General features: G+C 36.5%; 1 protein-coding gene across 25 annotated transcripts in view; it reads right to left on the minus strand.

Annotated features, from left to right (window-relative positions):
• Positions 1-25,927, minus strand: part of nrxn1 (neurexin 1) — a 919,306-nt gene that overhangs the window by 15,893 nt on the left and 877,486 nt on the right. For 15 of the 25 annotated variants that reach the window (XM_031902194.1, XM_031902190.1, XM_031902192.1 and 12 more), the window contains one exon: positions 4,101-4,191. In XM_031902194.1, the coding sequence (XP_031758054.1) occupies positions 4,101-4,191 (91 nt within the window). The remainder of the gene's footprint in view (positions 1-4,100; positions 4,192-25,927) is intronic. The other 10 variants (XM_031902195.1, XM_031902198.1, XM_031902193.1 and 7 more) reach the window with 1 other exon arrangement.

Consider the following 25,927-nt stretch of genomic DNA (forward strand, 5'->3'; position numbering starts at 1 on the left):
TTTAGCTTTCAAAGGGGGGTGGGGTCACGGACACCATCAACCAAAAAAGTATTGCTTATTGAGGCTACAATTTTATTGTTATTGTTACTTTTTATTACTTACTTGTCTATATTTAGGCTCTCCTCTATTCATATTCCAGTCTCTCTTTCAAACAACTGCCTGGTTATAATAGGTTAAACTGAACCTTTGGAACCAGACAGCTGCTGAAATTCCAAATGGAGAAATGCTGAACAAAATCCGTGAATCCCCAATGCACTGCCAATAAAGTTTTACATTCCGTCCTACCCTAAAACTGGTCCTGAAATGTTACAATCACAGTATTAAAGTTACCTTCATTTCTAATAAAAATACCTACCTATCTATGTTATATTTCTTGCATAGTGATGGGAGAATCCGTCCCATTTTGCCTCGGAAAAAAATTTGCAAAAAAAATAGCAAAAAAAGGAGCAAAATGCGGGTGTCGAGCCGACTTTTTTATGTGAGCAACGTTTTTGCCTTGACCACAATTTTTTTGCCACAACCACAACTTTTTTTGATGCTGCCACAATTTTTTCCAGGCAACATTTTGTGGAAGTTTTGTGAAACTATTTGCCAATGGCAAAATGTGGAATTTCTCTGCAAATTCATGCCTGGTGAAAAAATTCGCTCATCACTATTCTTGCACACAAGATTGGCATCAAGTGTTGTTTTTAAAATGGAAATACAAGAAACCAGTGGTAAATCTAAGCTGTACTGATTTTACTCCACATTTACTACATCCGTGGCACTGAAGGGATTAAATAAAAGTACATTTGGACTGTAGTTCACTGCAGACTGTGCTGTGCTCTATTTGAGTATACACGGGCCTTGGCTTCCCATTGATTCCAGCAGGCCACACTCACATTAGTAATGCCATGGAACAATATTTGAATGATCAGAAATAATTGTAAAAGAGATGATTTTAATAACTTGTTGCGCCTCACAACCAGAGGGGATGGTTTGAAATAAATGTATTTTGATAATCAAGTTTGATTGTTGGAATTTATTATCCGCCACTTAATTGAAGCTGATGCTAAAACACTTTCAAGATCAGAGATCAGCGCAAAGATCCTGCAGGCAATATCCAATCTACTGCTCCGGCCGGCTGTTTTAATGGGATTTCTACTTACAATCTGCCTGACTTACTTGCTTTTCAAGATCTTTACTTGCTATAAGAGTTTTTTTTTTTAATATCCTCTGCAAATATAATGTCTTTATATGAAAGTGTCTGTAATTCTGTAATCTGAGAACATTTTTTTTTTGCTTGATATTTTTAATTAATTGCATTAATCATGTAAAGTTCTGTTGCTGAGGATATTGTATAACCCACATTCAGGGAGGCATGGTGGTAAACAGGAATAGCCGGGAATAGCATTCCACATATTATTAAACTCTTCTTAAAGGGAAAACAATCATGAAAATAAAAATGTCATATGATCTTTATTTATGGAAATAAGTTGCGTTCTCCCTTTGCCTTGGCACTGTATTAGAGCTAACTGTCTTTCAAAATAACTGACTCCGACACAATGCTTGCATGTAAAGAGACAGATTGCTATGCTATATATTTGAGCTAACTGTCTTTCACAATAACTGACTCCGGCACAAAGCCTGCATGTAAAGAGACAGATTGCTACGCTATGTATTAGAGCTAACTGTCTTTCAAAATAACTGACTCCAACACAAAGCCTGCATGTAGAGAGACAGATTGCTATGAGAGTATAAAGTAACTTGATAGCCACAATGACACAGATTTTTTAATTGATTATATCTACAAAGTTTTTTGTTGAAATGATAAGAAACATACTACATTTGTATTTTCTTGATAGTTTACCTTACCTTGATGATTTTTTTTCCTTTGCATTTGTCAAATGCAAGTATCAGAAAAGTGAATTCAGTATTATTTTCATTTTATGATTTATGATCTTCTGTGAAGATGACTCTCATTGAAGTTTGTGCCTTGCTTTGTCAAAAATGTCCTTTACACTTCAAAAAACTCCTTTTGTGTCACAATTTCCTATCAAGTATTTAAAGCAGTCATTTTCTGGTGTAACTGGAGAAAGCACCAGTATCTCCTAGTGATGAGCAATTTTTTTCGCCAGGCATGGATTCGCTACAAAATTCCGCATTTTACCATTGGGCAACTTTTTCTCAAAACTGCTGGAAAATTTTGCTTTGAAACATTTGCAGTTGCATCAAAAAAGGTGCGGTCATGTAAAAAAAAGGCATTTTGTAAATTTTTTGGTATTTCACTAATTTTTTTTAGCAATTTCAGGAAATTTTCACAAATTTTTAAGCAGTTTTTCAAATTTTTGCTAATTTTGTAGAAAAAGGGACAGATTCTCTCATCACTAGCTTTTGCAAATGGAACTGTGCTCAGCAAGGACAATGCTGCCACAGAGAGCTACATCATATGTCTAAGGCAGCACTGATATTCTCCTGCAGTAACTACTATTTACCAGACAAGTGTAGGGGAATAGAAATAATTTATATGCATTTAAATGTCATTTTTATATAATAAATCTGTCATGTGGTGCAACTGGGTGTGTAGTTATATAAGATTTATCATAGATCATAACGTGCCAAAAAGGAAAATAGTATATTTCACTTGAGGGCGGGAAAAAAAATACATTATAGAAATACTGACCATAAAGAAACAGATACCAGAAGACAAAATAAAAAATAATATATAAATTATTAGTATAATGTACACATACATAAATATGTATGATTAAAATTCAGTCAGGCATACTCATCAAAATAATGACTTGCAAGTTCTGGCGTAAAAGACAAAACGACCAGTGTTTCTGTTTAACATTTGCCCATTTTGCCTTCACCTCGGGGGTTTGTAATTACCCTAACTCTGCAATATTGTCCCTGGGGTGAAACAGGGCAAAGCAATTTAGCAGTGGCAATTTACTCCATAATAAATATGCTCCACGTAAGTCCTAGTAAGTTACAGTCCGTGTTTTATGTTTTTTTTTTTTTCACACCCAAGCTAATCTAGGTTATCTAATTTAAAAGAAATGGCCTCGGTACTAAATGATTCATTTATTATCTAATGTTGTTAAGTGCTTTTTTCCCCCTGCATCTATTAGGAGATATTCTTTCTTACTATGACATTGTTTAAATGTCTTCACCTTGAGATATTTAAGCTTTCTTTAATGTGCAATACTGCATGGATATATACATACTGAGGAAGTAATCATTTCATGTAACACAGGTTTAAATGCAGTTACAGACACTCAGCATTTGTTTGTAATTACTATTAATTCATAATTACTATTTTAAGATATATATGGAATCTTTTATAATGAATCCACACAAACAGGGCAGCATTGTATCTTTTAAAAAGTTCTACTTAGCCAGTAGCACCTACTTTGCTAGCTAGAGGGTCCCCTTTGTGTACTGCGACTACCGGTACTTGATGTTGTGCAAGTTAAATCCCACTCACTTGGAAGGATGTAAAAACTGCCAGTTGCACTTATATGCCTGCAATTTACTAAGTGATAAATATCATTGTCCCTTTGATATCTACCATTATTATTTTGCAGTTGTGGAAACAAAGAATAACTGCGCTACAATCTGGAACCTACAACGGATCTTCAGGCCTCCTTGGCTGTGTTTGCTTGAGAATATGATCACCCAGGTGGAGATAAATCATTGCGTGAATGGGAAATTTTTGTGAATATACACAAAACATACTGTTTAATAATGTCCTGGATGCAAGTGCTAGAACATTAAGAGGCTTCACTTCAAATTTAAAAAAAGGCAAAGTAAAATGGTTCTTACATACAAGTCATAAGGCTTGCAGAGTAGGGCATGCTATTGATAACCCTTATCTTGGAGTCTTCAGCTTTTTGTTAAAGCTTATTTTTACTATATTCCCCTATTGCTTATTGACTCAAACAGGTAGCTGTGATATTCACTGACTGTACATATAACATTAAACACAGAGAAGCCAACCAAATTTGTGGGTTTATTTATACAAACCTACATCTTAGCAACCGAGTATTTTCGACCTGCACATACATTGCACAATGTAAAACAGATTTCATATAAAAAGAATAAAAAAGATGACTAACCTAACCCACCTGAGCTCGGCTCACAGGGATCAATGTCCTCATCGTCATCACTGGGACACTCGGCAGAAGCAACCAAGATGTCATCAGTGGTCTGTAAGAGAATAACAAAAAAGAATGTTGAAAAAATGTGACTTCTCAGTAGGATCCCTAGAATCTAAGATGATATTCAATATAATGAACAAGAACTAGCAATACTAAGCAAGAACTAGCAGTACTAAATACGATTTAAGAGTTAAAGATAAGAGGTTGTCTATAGAAGTCACACTCACTATTACATTTCCTCCAGATCAAGGGAAACAAGGTCCAATATATCAAAATGTAGAAAGCACAATTTCAGGGGACTCAGGATTTATTGTTTACAGTAGGAAGAACACATGCTCATCCAAAGCACATTGTATTGGGGTCATGTTGAACATTTTTTTGTAGCTTTTTTCCAATAACGGGTTTTATGGAGCATTTTTTTACAATAAAATCTCAGTTAACTCTAAATGGTCATTTTAGGGTGAAGCAGACTCTACCTGTCGGTTTATTTTCCTGTATAATGAACACAGTCAAGTTTATTGGATCTGAGAGCACAGACAACGCATAAATTCAGAAATTCAATAGATGGACTTGTAAACATATTATTCATCACAAGCTCCTTCTTTGACTACTAATGGTAGTTTTACCAACATGTGACTTTTTTAGACGTTCACGTAAAGATATTTTTTTCCGGTATCAAAATTTGACCCACTGATCAGTGAATGCTGTATGCTGGTTAGTTGATATAGGTTACTAAAACTGATCAAAACTGCTATTAAATAAATCTGCCTGCTGCTATTGCAAAAACAATAGCTGTAGCAAAACAGGAGATAGAAGTTTATTACTGAGTAGATAATGTTATAAACAAGGGTTATACAGGTAGAGGGCAACTACAGTAATACAAATCAGTGTGTCCCTTGTAGTCATCTGCCCTAATCCATTAAAACAATAAAAAGCAATAGAATTTCTATTACAAGCTATTAAGACTCCTTCATACCCTAAAATACTAAACAAAATCATTCATATGGTATTCCATTATCAAGACACACATTATTTTTGTATCTGTCTATGAACGAGTGAATCAGTTGATAGTAAGATTAGTTTGGGGTAAATAACAACTGTCTATGAGGTCACAATCAGTCTTTGGGTATTCTTGTGGCCAATTAGGACTTTGCTGATAAGATCATCTATTTAAATCAATTATATTTTACTCCAAAAATATAAAATAACTTATGTTCCTCCTTTGTTGTTTTACAAGAGGATCCTGGTCAACATCTATGTCGCTAAGTACAAGTAGATGGGTTGAAGCACACAAAATACTACATTTATTTAACTATAAAGTGGGCGGGGCTGATGGTGCTTCACTGATCTAAGCTCAGGAGAGGGGAGAATAATCATGACAGGGAAACAGTGGGCCTGCTGCCTTGGGCAAAAAGAAAGCCAAGAAATGTCACTGTTTAAGGGTTCATTAATGTTTGGAATTAATATACTCTACACATCTCTGGCTTTTCCTATGTTCTCCAGCAATGATAAATTGATCTGCCGTCTTGCAATTGCTTGTTTAATAATGAGAAGAACACCCTGATTTTTCTTAATTAAAGTACAGAATTGTCAGCCGAGAAAATGCCAACGATACCAAGACAAATGATGTCTGTCAATAATAATAAATGTGTGCTTGTAAGATTTAAAATGATATAAATATAGGCATAAAGATGCACTTAGAATGTAACATTGCAGGAAATACGGGGCTAAACCACACATTTATTTAATTTGAAGAGAACATGTCAAATGTCAGTCCATATTCTATGACTGATAGCTTAAGTATATGTCTAGACATGGACTTTTTTCTTAGTGGCATATTGTGGTAATATCCTTATTTAATTTGTAATAATAATACCTGCATGAGTGCAAGTGTATAGGAACTGCTGGCTGTGCAGAGGGCTTAACAATGTGAAAATATTAAAGAGTTTGGGTCATAATGCATTAACTTGCCTATTTCTTATTTGCAGTCATTATCATGCCCAGTTAGTTTAAAAGAATACCCATCCATTAGTTGCATTTATTTACGTTCCACAATGGAGTAAAAGGACTTTGTGATCCAAACATTGTAATAGTAACCCTAATATTCACATTGTATACAATAGTTGTGCAGTTATATTGGTTAACGTGCTACACCCACCCCTGTATATAATCCATATTAATAATCCTGAGTACATGTCCTTCATTTATGTTTGAAGGCAGTTAGGGAATGCTCGTTCTCTTTTTAGTTTAACTAGTACTGAAGGATCTTCTTTAGCCCATTATTTTTGTGCTTTGATCATTTCTATAACTTGATAAGGAGATCGCCATGGGTTGCCTAGCATGCAGCAATAGTGACTGAAGATGGTGTGTGCCATAGCTATTTAAATAATAAAAACAGATTTTCAGTTACTTATCTCCCTGTTTGACATAAGCTCTGAATATACTCTGTAGATAAACCTGCCTAGAAACCATCTAAATAAATCAGGGGACGTTTGCCATCTGGTTGGTATTTTACTGGATCATTTGATAAAGATAACACTGGATACCAATATTATTAATAGGGAAAAGGGATAACAGGCATATGAAGGCTGGTAATACCTCTGCAGAAAAGGTGTCCAGTCTAAGGGGCTGATTTACTAACCCACGAATCCGACCCGAATTGGAAAAGTTCCGACTTGAAAACGAATATTTTGCGACTTTTTCGTATGTTTTGCGAATTTTTCGGATCCAATACAATTTTTGCGTAAAAACGCGAGTTTTTCGTATCCATTACGAAAGTTGCGTAAAAAGTTGCGCATTTTGCGTAGCGTTAAAACTTACGCGAAAAATGCGCAACTTTTCGCGTAAGTTTTAACGCTACGCAAAATGCGCAACTTTTTACGCAACTTTCGTAATGGATAGGAAAACTCGCGTTTTTACGCAAAAATCGTATTGGATCCGAAAAATTCGTAAAGAATCCGAAAAAATCGCAAAACATACGAAAAAATCGCAAAGTACCGATCATTACGAAAAAAACGCAATCGGACTCCATTCGACCCGTTCGTGGGTAAGTAAATCAGCCCCTAAATGTAGAAAAAAAAAAGCTACATTTTAGGGGAATAAAGTGCTTGGAGAGACCAACTGTCTTTACTATTGATGAGACAGTGACATACTACTTGGATTCACAACATGTCATCCTCAGGATTATGGGTAGAGAGCTGACATCTGCCAGCTACGGGAGGAAAGCCATAATAATAATAATAATATCACATATGCTCAACCCCTGACAATTACTTGTCAAGTAGTCAGTCAGCCAAAATGTCCATCTATCTGTCCATCTGTCTAACTATTGTATGTGTTTGATATTCTACTAACAGAAATACAGTTTGGCAGAAAGTATGATTACACTTCATTTTTCTTGGTTTTCTTCCTTCAAAATGTATTGACCTTTCCAAGAAATCAGCACTTTGCTGTGGATCAGTTTGAAACTAAAATAATTTACTAACATGGACATGGACAAATGGACAAATGCTGGCCATTATGCTTATTTCACATTATAAATAGATTGCTCATATTTTATTGCCAGTCTATGGAAAAAATAGCCTTGTCACACATTCAACTTTATGGTTAAGAGTAGTGATGAGCGAATCTGTCCCATTTCGCTTCGCCGAAAAATTTGTGAATCTTTCAAAAGATTTGCGAAATGGCGAAAAATTTGTGAAACAGTGAAAATGACGCGCATCAAAAAAAAATTGTCGCCCGCGACTATTCTTTTGTCGCGTGGCTATTCTTTTGTCGCCCATGGCTATTCTTTTGTCGCGAGGCTATTCTTTTGTTGCCCGCAGCTATTCTTTTGTCGAGCTAGGCTATTCTTTTGTCGCCCACGGCTATTCTTTTGTCACGCGGCTATTCTTTTGATGTGGGCGTCAAAGAGTTTTGGCAGCTCCAGCACATACTGTAAGAATACATCTTTGGTGTTGCCCCATTGCTGCATGGTATAGTAGATGGCGTTGCCATTGCGCAATTTACATTATAAACTATGAGAATGAAGTCTGAAGTTGGGAGAAGTCCTAAAAATCTATAGTAAGAATTAGGCTCAAGACCTTCATCCATTCATTTAACAAACCTTACAAAATTCTACAAATGTAAAAAGGCTGAATGGGTGAATTATGTTTATATACTTCACACTGCTGGCCAATGTGGGCTTGGGACTTTAGGGACGTTAGTTTGCCAGTTAATAGGATTGTAGCCTATAAGCTTTTTGATTGGTGAATGCACTAACTGATATATAGAGCTCAGATTTTAAGTTTGTATATTGTAGACTAAAAGTTCTGTCTGTAACTTTTTCTCGCATTTCTCTTCATTAAGCTACTGAAGAAAATGTATCTGCAATCTCCCTCGTGGTCTCTCGCTCGTTACAGACTAGCACTACACTGTAAGCAGTAATAATACAGATAGCCATTTATCTTTATTACTCAGCTTTCATTACAAATTACTACTTTTTCAGTTCCCTTTTTGGGCAAAACAACAATTGGAGAGTTAGAAGTGAGCCAGAGATTTTTTTTTGCAGAAAATATATCCTAGCCAATAAGTAAGATAGAAAATAGAATAATTCCATATTTTACCATGTTCAGAGAATTTAGAGAGACTTTATAAAAAGAGGTGGCAGTTGCAGACACAGAGGGAGTATGTTTAACATCTGAATATAGGTATTTGAATTTTCCTAAACTTGTAGCTCTTCCACTCAGTTCTTCGCTTAGAAACCTACTTGGTCACCTAGGTGTCTTTAAAGAAGAAGGAAAGGTAAAAACTAAGTAAGCTTTATGAGAAAGGTCTATGTAAATACAGCCATAAGCATTCACAGAAAACATGCACTGAATCCTCTATCAAAAGAAACACAGGATTTCTTGTCATCTTTTTGTAAACATGTTCTTAGGGTATCTGACTTCCTCTCTCAGTAAAATCCTTCATTCCTGAGGCCAGAGTCTGCCCAGCTCTCTCCTCTCTCCTGCTCCCCCCTCCCATAAGAGTTCATAAAACTCACTCCCCCCTCCCTTAGGAACATGTGATCTGAGCTATAACGGCTAGACTGCAAGCAGGAAGCTATGAACACCAGGCTAAAATGGCAGCTGCAATCAGAGAAAGCTTCTAAGGCTCTTTACTCAGGTATGATAGCTTTCTGCAGAATAAATATAGCGTTCTAGGTGGCACTAATGTGGCACATCTATTGGCAGTAAAATGCCAAAATGATTTTTCTACTACTTTAGGAGAATAGCATTAAACATTGAATCTCAGGGCTCCCAACATTATTGGGGGATAGTCATTCTATACTCTTCTTACTTCTAAGATAGCTACCGTACTTCTAGCAGTAGCTGAACTATAACATCTTCAGGGTCAGGGTAGCTACAGCTTCAGTAGGCACATTTGCGCACAATTCAGCAAAGGAAGCAGGACGGACAGAATGGAGCTTAGTACAGCAGTAATAAAGTGCAATGAGCATGTTTGGACACAAGTCCAAGTCTGTTAACTCAACAGCACTTCCGGCTGTGAAAAGTGCTCACTGAGTCTAATGTTAAAACAATTCACTAAATATAAGTGTGAACTGCATGCATATTTTCCCTTTGTGCAGAGCTTTAAAGTACCATGTACATTTCTTATTTAAAAGCCGAGAAAAAAGTTTGTAAAGAAATCTTAGCAATTCACTTATGATTGTAGAGTTTATGAAGACGTATTGACTTCAGCTGCATCTAATCGCAAAGCTTTGCAGACATCATGGCCCTTTACAGAAAATTCAATATTATCCATTAATACAAGTTCGAGGACCGGGTAATATATTTTAAAATTGCTCCTCCTAATATAAAAATAGATCAGAGATATCTGTCATGCTTCATGAGTGGTCGGTTTTTATTTAACAACTGCTCCTGCTTTCTCTCCAAAGCAATTAAAGGAACATATTAGAACAGACCTATTTATACATAGAGTAAACATTCACTATGTCTTCAGATCTCATCAAAACATACTGGCATAGGTGTTTCTGCATGGGGAACCTTATTTATCTTTATATCTGTATTCCTTTATGTGCACCAGTAGGTTAATACAAAAGATAAGGTCCTCTACTGGTCAAACTCTCATGAAAATGGTAGAACACTTGCTATTACTTTCGGGGAAGGGACCTCCTTCCTACTGTGTCTTATACCACATGGCACTTATTCCCTGTGCATTTATATATATTTATTGTATTTATTTATTATTATTATATATTAATAATATAAATTATATTATTGTAAAGCGCTGCATACTCTTGTGGTGCTTTATAAATAAAGTCATACATAAATACATACATATTACATTCCCTTGAGAAAAATGGTACAGTCGTTCAGTAGAATGTCTTTTCAAGATACCCCATGAAGACAGAATAAAGCAAACAAACAAGAAAAATGCTTTTGAGTATATTTAAGACTAAAATGATAACTATGTTTCTTCTAAAGTTGAATTATGCTACAAGGTAGGCCTTGTTTGTCTTCTTTTCAATCAGGAAGCCAAGGGGCACATTCTTCAATTGAAATATCAATACAGACTGAACAGTCATTCCGATAACAAGATTTTGGATGTAGAAGAGGGCCATCAAATCTGTAATAAAGCCAAGAGCTTCCTGCTCGATGTAGAGCTTAACTAGCCTAATTTAAATCAATAATCATAAGGCCAGGGAACATGGTGATTAAAACATATTGCGATCCGTTTCTAACACATGCTCAGCTTAACTCTTGGTGGGCTTAAATCCTAAGATAGCATTAGAGAAAGTTCCTTTATACTACGGTGCTTAAATGTAAAAATGTACTCCTAGTACAGGTATAGGACCCATTATCCAGAATGCTCGGGACCAAGGGTATTCCGGATATGGGGTCTTTCCGTAATTTGGATCTCAACACCTTAAGTCTACTAAAATCAATAAAACATGAATTAAACCCAATAGGATTGTTTTGCATCCAATAAGGATTATTTATATCTTAGTTGGGATCAAGTACAGGTACTGTTTTATTATTACAGAGAAAAGGGAATCATTTAACCATTAAATAAACCCAGTAGGGCTGTTCTGCCCCCAATAAGGGATAATTATATCTTAGTTGGGATCAAGTACAGGTACTGTTTTATTATTACAGAGAAAAGGGAATCATTTAACCATGAAATAAACCCAATAGGGCTGTTCTGCCCCCAATAAGGGGTAATTATATCTTAGTTGGGATCAAGTACAGGTACTGTTTTATTATTACAGAGAAAAGGGAATCATTTGACCATTAAATAAACCCAATAGGACTGTTCTGCCCCCAATAAGGGTTAATTATATCTTAGTTGGGATCAATTCCAAGGTACCGTTTTATTTCTACATAGAAAAAGGAAATCAGTTTTACAATTCTGAATTATTTGATTATAATGGAGTCTATGGGAGATGGGCTTTCTGTAATTCGGAGCTTTCTGGATAATGGGTTTCCGGATAAGGGGTCCGATACCTGTACCATCATTCATGGTTTATTTACCTAATTGCAAACACTTATTTACTAGCCCTGAACGAGACGAAAAAACAGAAAAATGGGCAAACAATAATAAGCTGGAACAGGAGGGCAGAATGTGCATCTTATAGTGTTAAACTGTACTATGCTAGGATACAGAGATAAAGGTTCTTTCTTTGATAGCAAAGCTTGAAAAAAAGCATTTGGTGAAAAATATTAATGCATGCATCATTCATAAACATTTACTTTTCATCCATGTTATGAAATATAAACCAAACCAGTCTTTAACTAGTTGACAGGGAACTTTTATCTTCTGCTCTGTTAGTGTTATGATCTCAGTAACATCCTGCTGGGTTCTAATACAACCCACAACGAGAGACCAGAACCCGCTTCCCGTTCTGAAGCAAGTGAATAGTAATAGGAATTACATTTCTTTCCAAAGTGCAAAAATCTAACAATGTAAACATAAAATTAAATATGGTAGGGTCTATTCATTATTTTTTTTACTTGAAACCAATGTTTCCCAGCCTAGTTTATCCAGCCTGCTTATCATAGTCTCCACTTTTTTAATTACATTTGGTTTTGCAGGCAACAATAACTATTATAAAAATAGTAAAATTGGTTTTACAGAAACGCCAAGAAAACCTTAACACAATGCATTGGCATTTAAAGCAGACTCTGTGATTTAAACACATCGCATTTTGTGAAGCAGTGGACGATAATGTCAATTTTAATGTGAATAGAGAGGCTGGGGTTAATAATTATCTAAGGTATTCATTTCAGCATGGCAACCTTCCAACTCAATAGCCATCGTTCATCGGAGGAAAAGGGTTTCTTATTTTACTTTCTTGCTTTATATATAGCACTGACATATATACCTGGCTCATTACAGAAACTGCTCACATCAGTCATTTACTGCAGTCCCTGCCCCAGTGGAGCTTACAGTCTAAGATGAGCTCAGTATTATGAAAATGGAGAGATGAAATCTGCCTGGGGAACAGAGATTCAGAGAAAATGGCATTTACCCCCCAGGGCAATAAGCTATCAAGTACAGGCTGTTTGAGTGAGTCCCAAGGAATATTTGAACATAATTTTTCATCCTCACTCGTTCTTTAATTTGAGTGTTGCCTTGTTGGGTGGCCTAGCTGTATGCGGCACTTCGAGCTGCTCCTTTATCCTCTCGAGAATAGATTCTTCCCAACTAGATTATATTGTTTGAACATATAGACCCTGGAAACTCTTTTATTTACATTAAGTCCTATCATTATGATATCTGAAACCTAGTACAGGTATAGGACCCGTTATCCAGAATGCTCAGGACCAAGGGTATTCCGGATAAGGGGTCTTTCCGTAATTTGGATCTCCATACCTTAAATCTACTAAAAAATGAATCAAACATTGATTAAACCCAATAGGATTGCTTTGCATCCAATAAAGATTAATTATATCTTAGTTGGGATCAAGTACAAGGTACTGTTTTATTATTACAGAGAAAAGGGAATCATTTAACCATTAAACCCAATAGGGCTGTTCTGCCCCCAATAAGGGGTAATTATATCTTAGTTGGGATCAAGTACAGGTACTGTTTTATTATTACAGAGAAAAGGGAATCATTTAACCATGAAATAAACCCAATAGGGCTGTTCTGCCCCCAATAAGGGGTAATTATATCTTAGTTGGGATCAAGTACAGGTACTGTTTTATTATTACAGAGAAAAGGGAATAATTTAACCATTAAATAAACCCAATAGGACTGTGCTGCCCCCAATAAGGGGTAATTATATCTTAGTTGGGATTAGTTACAAGGTACTGTTTTATTATTACAGAGAAAAAGGAAATCAGTTTTAAAATTCTGAATTATTTGATTACAATTGAGTCTATGGGAGATAGGCTTTCCGTAATTCGGAGCTTTCTGGATAATGGGTTTCCGGATAAGGGATCCCATACCTGTATTCTCCTTCATGACTGATTCTAAGGTGCAAATTTGCTATCATTCGTATGTTTTTTGTTTTCGTAACTTGTGTTTTTTAGCACTAAAAAACATGGATTTTTCCTAATTACTCTAAAAAGATGTGATTTATAAAGCAAAAAAAAAAAACTACACCATCTAAAAGCTGTTGAGGTCATATAGAAGTCAATGGGAGGTTTCCTAAGCAAATTATAACAATCTTAATTTTATTTCTGGTTTTAGAAGTTTTCGGGGGTTTTTTGTTTGTAAGTGTAAGTTTTCATATCGCTTTTGTTTTTGTTTTTGTTCCATATTTTTAATTTGATCGTGCTCTTCCAATTCAAAGCTTGTAATAATAAATGACTATACAGTCATAGTTTTAGTGGAAAAGAGTTTTTTGTGTAGTTTTAAAAACCCCTAAAACAACTAAAATCAGAATGTTGATAAACGGGCCTCCTCGTTGTGATTTTTATTTGCCTAGCATAGGCAGACTGGCTTCTCTCGTGCTGAAATGTCAATATGATGTAGCTTTGCAGATATGTTTTCCTGCCTTGGCACTTTATGTTGTGAATTTACACATATAGAACATTTTCATCCTCTGAAATCCACTGGGCTTTGTCAACTGAATACTAATGAGCAGAGTTATTCTTCCATAATGAAAATGGAAGGGAAACATTCCTTTCTGGCTAATTAATGCTAGCAGTGACAAACACATTTTAACAGTAGATTGAAATGAAGTATGCAGAATTCCCCATAGAAACTCTAAGAGAAGCACTCAAAGCTGGGGGGAAAAAAAATCATCTAAAAGTGTCTTTCCAAGCTAAATGTCTGAAAATATTCATAATCATTTTTCTATGAATATAGTATAAAATGTCAGCCTTCCATTCTGTGTAGTTTGAATAGACCTGCTATGTGGGTGGTGCATTATACGAACCATAGGTGTAATGGGCAAATAAAGTGGCATTCGCAAATATACCTCTAGATTTTCTTTTATGTATGAAATCTGAATCTTTCCAGTGTATGTGAATACAATATAAAGCTGCTTATGATAAAATGCAATAGCCCTAAAGGAAGTGCCCATAAATGGTTATTATTAGTGTTTTTATTATTTTCTCCCCTAAATAAAAACTATTTTATCAAATTTGACTGTAGATTTTTATTTGTAGGTAAGTGTTTGTCCATTTAGGAAAACTCTGTCGCTACAAACGCAACTGTCTTAGTGGCATTGGGCATGGATAGGGTTGATACGGATGTGGCCTAATGCAAGATGTATGGCTATATATAGAAGAATTACATAGTATTTTCAAATATTATTTATATGCTACCTGGTTATTGATTGGTTACCTGGTGGATGAATTGGTTTCCATGTTATTACATTATCTTAGTTATGTCTTTTATTTGATTCTAAGCAAACAACAAATCTGTTTAAGAAAAGGCAAAATGATGCCTTTCTCTTTAAGCCTCTACCCATTGTAATGCCATTCATTAAAAAGGCAAATATAGCAGCAACAAGACACATTTATTTACAAGGGATGTTCATTATATCATGAAGCAGGTTTTTAATAATCACAAGAACATTTAATTATCATGTGTGTCATCTAATAAGCCAAGAATAGCTCTATTTAATCAGGCGCCTACATAAGAAGAGAAAAACACACATCATTTTCTGCCGGCATTTCTGGATTCATTCAGTGATAACGCAAAAGAAAAGAACATACAAGCAAAGTGCAAAAATTGCAAGGACATTTGACTTTATTTACTTTATGAACTTGCACCACCACCAGTCTTACTTAAGCAAGCTGTGCTCTGGTTGGTAGAGGGTCTAGTAGCTATCAAAAGCGCCTTCTTCCACATTGCGTACTTTATATAATAAGACTATAAAACCTAGAGAAGCTCGTTCCCATTCTTCCTGTTCTTTGTAGTGTCTGAGAGATAGATACTAAGCTAGGTTTAAGGACACATGAGCAAACTAATCCACCACCACCGTTACAGATACACCCAATTGCCTTTTTCATTATTCAGGTCATTTTTCTCTTTCCTTAACCACTAGTGATGGACGAAATTATTCCGTGTTTCGACATTGGCAGATTGTTTTGTGAAACGGGTGACAAAATTCACTGCAGAAAATCGACGCAAAAATTGTTGCGTGTCAAAAAAGTTTTCCCACGCCTCAAGCCATTTTTCTTTTTTTCGTGAGCGCCAATTTTTTTTTTGCCACAGAACATTTTTGCTGTTTGCAAATTTTTCACCATTTCATGAATATTTTGAAAGATTCGCTAATTGTTCTGCAAAACGGGACAGATTCGCTCATCACTATTTACTACATTTCATGTCCTGACAGTTTAAATTCCCAGCTTGTTCCTTCCAAAAACACACCATTCACCAAGCTTTCCTTCCATCATGTTCAGATTCCTACACTTACAGCCCTAATCTCCTTCCTATCAGTGTAATAACTATTTACATAAAGCAATGACTACACATTCTTTATGCTTTATCTTAGGCAATGTCAAAGCTCCTTTTCTAATACTGCCCCCCATAAAAAAACAAAACCCACTAAATAAATTGGTTACATAACAAAAATGCAAATTCAAAAGAGTGGGGCTCAAAGCAAAGATTTAATAACCTGAGATTATAACCAGTAGGAAAGTATGCAGTTCACATGTAGAGTGCTATTTCAGGTCACTAATGGACGTGACATTTAATTCCCTTTATAAGTTAGATGCGCCCTAATTGAACAGAACTGCAATCACTATGGCTTTGCATCTCTTTGCTCATACATAGCTAATTGTTTACTCCCACTATTGACTAGATCAAAGTTTATTGCATGTGACGCGGGATTAGTGGTAAGTGTCTCTGTAGGCAGATATGTACATATTGAAAGTGACATATTTTAGGTATAAGCCCCTCTGTTGGCTAAAGTGGAAAAATCACATAATCTATTTGCATGGATCTACTGTGAGCCTTATTGTGGTTAATGGTTCTTTAAGTGACGATTGTATTGTTCTTTAATAAAAAATCTTTTAGGTTTGGCAAGACCAAACTAGAAACGCATTCATTATAAAATACCGTTAAAGGGATACAGCTACCTTGAAATGAAAATGAGCTGGATGCAAGGTGATGCCTTTGTAGTCCCGCAAACACCTTTCATTTGGGTAATAAATGACCCTCTGTAGTTTCACATCCTCACCCCTGTCAGCATAATTGAAGTTTGAATTCTGCAATCCATAGTATTAACATACAAATGAAAAATTAAGGAAAAATGTGTTTTCCCAATACAAAATAGACCCAAATTGGCCACATTTATTAAAGCAAAGAAGTCCTATTAAATATGTTTTCCTCTGCTATAGTAATGTAATGATTTAAACCATTTTTAGTATGAAACTATAGTTTGTTCTGCGTGTTTTTTTAAACATACTTCATTGTGTGGGATTATTTGGAATATGAAAAAAAAAATCTTCAAAGCTTAACATGTATTTTGTGAAGTGCGAAGTTGAAAGTACTGCTTTGAAATCAAACGCATTGCTTGGCTAATTAAAAATGTTTTAACGATAAAAAACGATTTATGCTTCTGCCGCATCAGCACCGGCGCTTTCATCAGCGACGTTCCCAACCACATGTTCAGCGAATGTTGCCAATGCGTCATAGGGGCATTTCTAAAATAAGCTCTACAGATAATATTTGATAGGAAAGAAATAGGAAAGTGTCAAATCTATACCTTCTGGCAATAATAAGCTGCAAGTTGATTGAAAAGTAATTAAAAATATGAAAAAAACTTTATAGCCTAAAACGTAGAACAGTGTTGTAAATTAAACAGAACAATCATTTTAGGCTTCCATTTTTTCACTTGTGCTAAAATTGGCACAGGATGGGAAATCAACATCTTTTATAAAAAAAAACAACCACAGCAAATGTTTCCCTGTCCGCTAGGGATCTAGATACTGATGCCTGTGGTTGTTTGCCCTCAGGCTTTCAAGTTAGTTGAAGACATACATAGAGCTTTGGGTTCAATTGTTGTCCCCCAGCATGCTACAAATTGAATGTATAAGGGTTTCTTCCTATCCATTTAATCCTATGAAGGGGGTGGTGGAGTTTTGTACACGGACTTCAGGAGATGATATTAAAGACACACTTGGGTAAGAAAGAATTTGATCAGAGATAGATAGAAAAAATGTAATTCTAATTGAATGAATAATACACAAAAATATAATTCCTCTTGAACAGCATCAGACTTAGATGCTAGGGGCCCACTAGAAAACCTTGGACCATAGGCCCACTTTCTAAACTATTATTACCCCCTCCTTCCTCAACCTCTTTATTGTCCTCTTTTCTCTATTCTTCCATCCCTTTTTCCCATACAGAAATGGGGAATGACCACGCAATTGGGCAAATAGTTAGAAGCAGGAGGGCCCACTGACACCTGGAACCACCGGGAGTTTTCCTGGTATCTTAGTAGGTCAGTTCAACACTACTCTTGAACACAAAATTGTATATATATTTGAGTTTGGAGCAAATATTTCTTCGATAGCTAGCACGGCAGCAACATAAATCCCTTAACTCACAAAATATAGGAGCTTTTTTTAGGTAGAATTTTTAGGTAGCCAACATTTTGGGTTTCTGAATCATGCCCAAAGCACTTAGGTAGTGATGAGCGAATCTGTCTCGTTTTGCTTTGCCGAAAAATTTGTGAGTCTTTGAAAAGATTTGTCAAACAGTGACAATTTGGCGCATCAAAAAATTGTCTCAACTTGTTGCAACTTTTTTTTTGACACACGTCCTTTTTTTTACACTTGCAACAATTTTTTTTTTTACATGGGTGACAATTTTTTAACACGGGCGGCAATTTTTTGACGCTTGCCGAATTTTCCCACTGCGAATTTTGTCACCCATTTAGGAAAAAATCACCAATGGCGAAATCCTGCTGAATCCTGCTGAATTATTTTGCCCATGACTACTACATTTTGGGGCAGATATATCAAAATGTGAGTTTGAAGGATAATACATACAAAAATCAGCCATATTATTCCTATGGGAAACTTATTTATCAAATGGTGAGTCCTAACTTTCACCCGTGCTTGAGTTTTTATGTATTAAGCTCTAAACTCACATTATATTAAATATGCCCCATAATGTCACATTAGTGTACTAATAAATAGGCAAAAGGCTCAGCAACTGATATGTGTGTATGTGTGTGTGCGCAATTCCTATCTTTCACCATTAAATATTTAGAAACACATATACTGCACTTTATCACTTGTGATGCTTTAAAAATATATAGTTTAGATATAGAATGACGACTTTTGTGCTTTCTGAAATGCCGCTGCTCTAGTTCAATGTTAAAATAAAGTAAAAAAACCATGATATCAGTTTAATTTCTCTTTCTCGTTCCCAAAGGTTTACTCTTTTTCCTGCAGGTGTACAGAAAATTTACTATTGATAGTATCATGCCTTAGGCTGGCCCATGGAAAGAATCCATAATTATAGATGGTTCTGAGATATAAGATCTCCATCCGGAAAAAATTATTTCTACCAAAACAGGCAGTATTTTTTAATTTTAAAGAAATGGATTTTTTACCCTCCAATCTATTTTTTAGATTTAGCTTTAGATACTCTGGGATTTGCAGTGTTACTTTCTGTTTATTTAATGACATTGCTTTAAAGGAAGTAGAGTGCACATCTTAGAGAGGTTCCTTAGAAGGTAATGCAATACAAATGACCTCTATTCCAATATTGGGAATAAAGCCTCATGGATTTATCCCATAACCTAGTTTACATAAGAGTAGGGCTTACTATTTTGCACACATAGTATTACAGGTATGGGATCTCTTATCCGCAAACCTGTTATCCAGAAAGCTCCAAATTACGGAAAGCTCATCTCCCATAGACTCCATTTCAATCAAGTAATTCAGAATTTTAAGACTGATTTTCTTTTCTCTGTAGTAATAAAACAGTACCTTGTAATTGATCCCAACTAAGATATAATTACCCCTTATTGGGGGCAGAACAGCCCTATTGGGTTTATTTCATGGTTAAATGATTCCCTTTTCTCTGTAATAATAAAACAGTACCTGTACTTGATCCCAACTAAGGTATAATTACCCCTTATTGGGGGCAGAACAGTCCTATTGGGTTTATTTAATGGTTAAATGATTCCCTTTTCTCTGTAATAATAAAACAGTACCTGTACTTGATCCCAACTAAGGTATAATTACCCCTTATTGGGGGCAGAACAGTCCTATTGGGTTTATTTAATGGTTAAATGATTCCCTTTTCTCTGTAATAATAAAACAGTACCTGTACTTGATCCCAACTAAGGTATAATTACCCCTTATTGGGGGCAGAACAGTCCTATTGGGTTTATTTAATGGTTAAATGATTCCCTTTTCTCTGTAATAATAAAACAGTACCTGTACTTGATCCCAACTAAGATATAATTATCCCTTATTGGGGGCAGAACAGCCCTATTGGGTTTATTTAATGGTTAAATGATTCCCTTTTCTCTGTAATAATAAAACAGTACCTGTACTTGATCCCAACTAAGATATAATTACCCCTTACTGGGGGCAGAACAGCCCTATTGGGTTTATTTAATGGTTAAATGATTCCCTTTTCTCTGTAATAATAAAACAGTACCTGTACTTGATCCCAACTAAGATATAATTACCCCTTATTGGGGGCAGAACAGCCCTATTGGGTTTATTTAATGGTTAAATGATTCCCTTTTCTCTGTAATAATAAAACAGTACCTGTACTTGATCCCAACTAAGATATAAATAATCCTTATTGGATGCAAAACAATCCTATTGGGTTTAATTAATGTATTATTTATTTTTTACTAGACTTAAGGTATGGAGATCCAAATTACGGAAAGACCCCTTATCCGGAATACCATTGGTCCCGAGCATTCCGGTTAATAGGTCCTATACCTGTAGCTTTTTTTGTTTCTGCAAGCTTACTTGCTAAATATGTTGCTGCTTGCTAGAGAGCAATCCATTATGTTCAAAATTCATAAATGAGTGGATTGTATTGACTTTATCTCATCAAGTGCTATGCTTTTATTGAGGGATCTTTATGAATGTCTCAAAGCAGATGCAAATTGGGGCAATTTGTGTCACCTACTTCCAAAGTAGAAGTGCTTCACTTCAGAGCATATTTTGAAAATAGTGTTTTAGTCCGGTATATTGGATTCTTGGGTTTTGCACAACCTGCTGTAGGAATCCTGGAGCTACTGCCCACTTATGTGGTGACTGTAGCTCAAGGGTTTCCCATCATCAGTGGGCACACTTGTACAGGAGGGATGCAATTTGAACTCATATGAAAGTGCAGGAGCGGGTTTGAATTCAAGAACTGCATCAACACGTTCAACATTCATAGCGCCAACAGTTGCAAGTGCATTAATGAATGATCCTTTGAAGACCACTCAAACTGCTGATCTACAGATGAAGCAAATTTAACTGATGGATCTTTGCCCAGGATGCTGCTCCATGTGTATGAATGAAAACAAATGAAGGTGAAGGTGGGCCACAATATCAGGGAAAAGTTGAACTTGTATTTCCAGAAAGGATAGCCACATAGTTCCAATTTTAATGTTTCAGGGGCTCATGATAGGCCAGGAAATAGAGTGCAGGGTTGGGTTAGTTAGCAGGGGAATAGACATTAGAGTTGGTGGGTGGAACATAATGGACATCTTTGTGACCATATTAGGAAGGGCAGTCATTTTAAGTCAAGGGGAAGAGGAAAAGCAGTCCAGCCCACAATACCAATTTAGTGGTTGTGTAAGTTGTCACATGTGGCCTTTGGAGAAAGGAATACAAGTAATACATGATATTTAAATAGCAGATTGCAATTTAGGGCTTGTCACAGCGAGGAAGATGTGGGTCCCTGGCAATGCATTTGATGGGTTAAAAAATTCCAGAGATGGTTGTATTTTGGTAAGGACAAAGAGTGCTTTTTTGATAAGACCTCTCTAAGGGGTTTGCAGTCCCTGGCAGGCAATTGTTAGTGATTTAAAGAAAAACAGGTGGCTCCACGTACCCAGCGAGCTGGATAATTGGGTGGCTGCTGGATTTGGTACGGTTGTGTTATGGAGTTGCTGCCAGGGGCCTTAGTGTTTCTACACAAGTTATTATTGATATAATGTTTATGTTACATGCTAATATTTACTTTATGAAGTTATGAATTGTAATTGAAAATGCACTTGTTTTCTTAAAAAAAGCTGTGGCTAACAAGGATTCCTATCGGTCATGATGGTATGGAGTGCATCATTTCTACGACGGGAATGGGGGCCTTTTTCTGTCATTGCCCGGCCATGTGTTTATATTTATTTCCAGTTCTCTTCCTGCAACGTTTTATTTACAAATATTTCTCAAAGATCACAAAACCTAACATCACCTCAAATATCCTAATAGTATCTAATAATGAAAGATTAATGGTGCATTCCGCTCAAAACAGAGCAATATAGCCACCTTGGTTCCACTATAGTGAATTGTGATCAGGCACCGCATGTGGCACCATGCTGAGCCCTAATGTAGCTTTTACAGTCTCCTCCATTTGTATGTCGTAGGCAGCACAAAGAGAGTGAAGAAACTATTAGCACTTGCTACTAACAGAATGATTAATGGCACACCTAGGAACTTCGATACATGTGCATAACTAGGCATTATCTTAATGTATGTTGTTAACATATAATGAATACATATCTAGCAATTTATAAATCAACATGAACAAGAGACATTCCTACTTCTACTATTTTATGGCCACGGGAAAAAAAAAGAAGCATTAAAATCCGGTTTCCTACTGGGAAATGTTTCTGTGTGCCTCTTGCCATGCAAGTAAATATGCTGTCACTGTGAGATTTATATAGTTGAGATTCAAATCCATATATAACCTTTTTACAAGCATGTCAAGGAAAAAATCTGCATCTGTTCATTGCAGGTAATGATTTATACATCAAAGTCCATTTGCACCCCTGCCTCTGCTCTGCTGCTGTGTCTTCATTTGCACATAGGTGAACTAGACACCGCTTTTACTGCGGCCAGGAGGGGTGCATTGAAGGGCATTATACTCACTTCATTCATTTCTTTCTAAGAATGTTATCTCCTCCTTAGACAGCTACCCCTGATTTTGTTTAGTAATCATTTTATTGCTATTAATGTTTACCATGTAGAATATCATTATTAGATTGTAGCTTATCATTCAACAAACCTGTATTCAGAATAGTCAACACTTTGCAGTAGAGATGTAGCGAACTGTTCGCCGGCAAACTAATTCGCGCGGACATCGGGTGTTCGCGAACGCGCAAGTTCGCAAACTTTCCGCGTATGTTCGCAATTTGGGTTCGCCGCGTTTTTTTTAGCTGTGTTTTTTCTCTGCATTTTTTCTCAGCCTAAAAAACGCCCCACAACCACACATGGCGTTTTTCAGCCTAGTACTGGTGTAAGCAAATCCCGTTTCCATGGTGCCAATAGCGCGAAATAGCAAAAAACGCCGCGTATTTCCGCTAGGTCTGCCAGTTTTTACGCAACGCTTTTTCAACAAAGTATTTTTTAGAGAAATTTTTGCCCTTGATCCCCCTCCTGCATGCACCTGTCCAGGTCGTGGCACCCTTTAAACAAATTTAAAATCAGTTTTCTGGCCAGAAATGGCTTTTCTAGGTTTTAAAGTTCGCCTTCCCATTGAAGTCTATGGGGTTCGCAAAGTTCGCGAATATTCACGCTTTTTGACTTTTTTTTTAGGTTCGCTACATCCCTACTTTGCAGGTGTTACTGGCCACACATCCCACATGATAAAGCCATATTATATACAGGTATGGGATCCATTAATCAGAAACCCATTATCCAGAAATTACGGGAAGGCCATCTCCCATAGACACATGCACACAATTCTAATTTCTAAAAAGGATTTTCTTTCTTCTCTGTAGTAATTAAACCAAACCTTGTACTTGATCCCTACTAAGATACGTATTGAGTCAAAACAATCCTATTGGGTATAATTAATGTTAAAACAAATTTTCAGTAGACTTAAGGTATAGAGATTTGAATTAGGGAAAGACCCCCTTTTCTGGAAAATCCCAGGTCCTGAGCATTTTGGATAACAGCTCTGAAGTCAGGGAGAAAAGGCATTGGTTTGTCACATGCAGGTGATTATCTTCTTTTCATTCTGGGGTGAATTTATCAGCAGATGAAATATAATTTACCCCCATATAATTTTACCCCATATGATGCATGTAAAAATTAACAATCTGCCAGAATTTAATGATTTCAAATGGAAAAAAGATTGGATTTTTGGAAAATGTTTCTGCCCCAGAATTTGTGCAATAGCCATAGTAGTCTTTAAAAAAGCCTATTTTATATGTGATTTGCCTTGCACTATTAAGAATGCTGGGGGGGCTGGGAATCAGCAAGACAAAAATCTCAGGAAAACCTTTCATAGGCAGTTGCCACAAACAGCCACACACATTTTAAATAAGTGTGCAATATTAGTTGCAAATTCATCAAAAAAGTGTATTTAGCGGCAGGCAAGTTTTAAAGGTAATGCATCTTCTTCAGGACTTAACACCTCCTCCGAGGAAGATGCCTCGAAGACTGCCAAAGACCGCTGTAATATTTATGTATGTAATATTCATTATTACCTACTAATTTAACCACCTTGGTAAGAATAATGGCTAAGACCATAATGGAGGGCAACATATCAAAATTTGTGCAACAAATTGCTCATATAATGATATGATCTAGTGCCAATCTCATACTTCATGATCTGAACACAGCTCTGTGCCTGTCGTATATTTGTTTCTATTCCAAGTTTCAACACCATTTTGAAAGCAAAAGAAAACAATGAATATACTGTACAATAAGTCAAAGTGCTGAAAATGGCAGCGTGTCTCCTAGCAAGCCATAAACACACGTACAAGTCACGCACTTGGTCTTTCCTTAGAAATTCATGTTAATACAGCGATAAATAGGTCGGATATTGCACATTACACAGATATCTGTTAGACATTTTATTTCATGCATGCTTTATTGCTAACGGCATGCAGGAGACATACAGAACTTTCATCTCTGCCAACGGTAAAGAAAAGAGGGGGGAAAAAAAAGGTTATGCACAACTAAAATGGTCAGAGATTAAAGCTTTCTGCAGATATAATAGGATTAACCATGCAGACGGTCTATCAGAAGCTGTTTGTGTCTTTCCTGGATTTTCCACTGCCTACACATTGCTAGGGCAGACATGCTCTACAATAACCAGAGGATTCTAGCAGGGAGCAATGTCCCCTGCTGAAAGCTCCAGTAACAGTGGATTCGCTCGTTTCCCCGTACCGTGAAGCACAATTGGAAGCTATAAACCGTCCTTGCATGCAGAAATGTGATTTTTAATATTAATGACATGCAGTCGCTTCACATGCGGTTTCCGTTTTACAGATATTAAAAAACAGAAAACCCGCAAAATCCACATTTTTTTTGTAACTTGCTATTTTCTTGCATCCCCCCCCCCCTCCCCATTCTCCATGTTGGACTATTTTTGTCTTGTTAAACATGTTCAACCCTGCATGCTGCAGTGCTCGATCTGTGCTCTGTATCGTCTGTGATAGAAGAAGCTACCTGGGAGGATTCACAGTGCCATCTCATATCCATGTCTGCCTGGCTACCCTGCGTGCTTAAAGGGTTTTTTTCTTAATTCTTAATGGAAATCCTAGGAAATTTTAGTCCATCCTCTGAAATCAATACTGGTGACAGAAGAGCTCCCTTTCTCAGTGGGAGATCAGGATGATAAATTGCCTGCGCATCAGCCTGGCCTATCAGTGCCCTGCTCACAGATTGGAGTCGGAGCACACAGGGAAGCCTCCATCTGTCACGTGTCATGGGGTAGCCAATGGTTGGCAGCGAGCTGCGGAGCGAGATGCTGCAGTTTGCCGAGAAGGGCTGCAGATCACAGTCATGTGTTCTAATAAAGCAGCCAGCTTCTGACATGCAGCCACACGCTTGAATTCACAGCCTCTGCTTGTGCCGTGCTTTCTGTTGGGCCACCATACTGATACCTAAGCATTTCACATAAAACCCCCCAAAAAACAGATGATCCTATTGATTTAATTCTAGTTCCTAGCATTCCAGTAGGCTGAAGATGCTGCAGGTTGTATTTGAATGCAATGGGAAGGCAGAAAAATTGGCATACAAAGGGAAAGTAAACAGATTTAGCTGGTGAACTACAGCTCCCATGATTCTTTGGTTCTCAGTGGGTGCTGGGAATTATAGCATAACAAGTACTGGAAAGTATTCAAAGGCCCCATTATCCCTAATGATATCCCTGGTCTTCTACATGTTTAACAGGCAGATAGGCCCCTTTTTTTTAACTCTAAA

This window comes from Xenopus tropicalis, chromosome 5 (assembly GCF_000004195.4).
Source record: "Xenopus tropicalis strain Nigerian chromosome 5, UCB_Xtro_10.0, whole genome shotgun sequence".
In the NCBI taxonomy this organism is placed as follows: Eukaryota; Metazoa; Chordata; class Amphibia; order Anura; family Pipidae; genus Xenopus; species Xenopus tropicalis.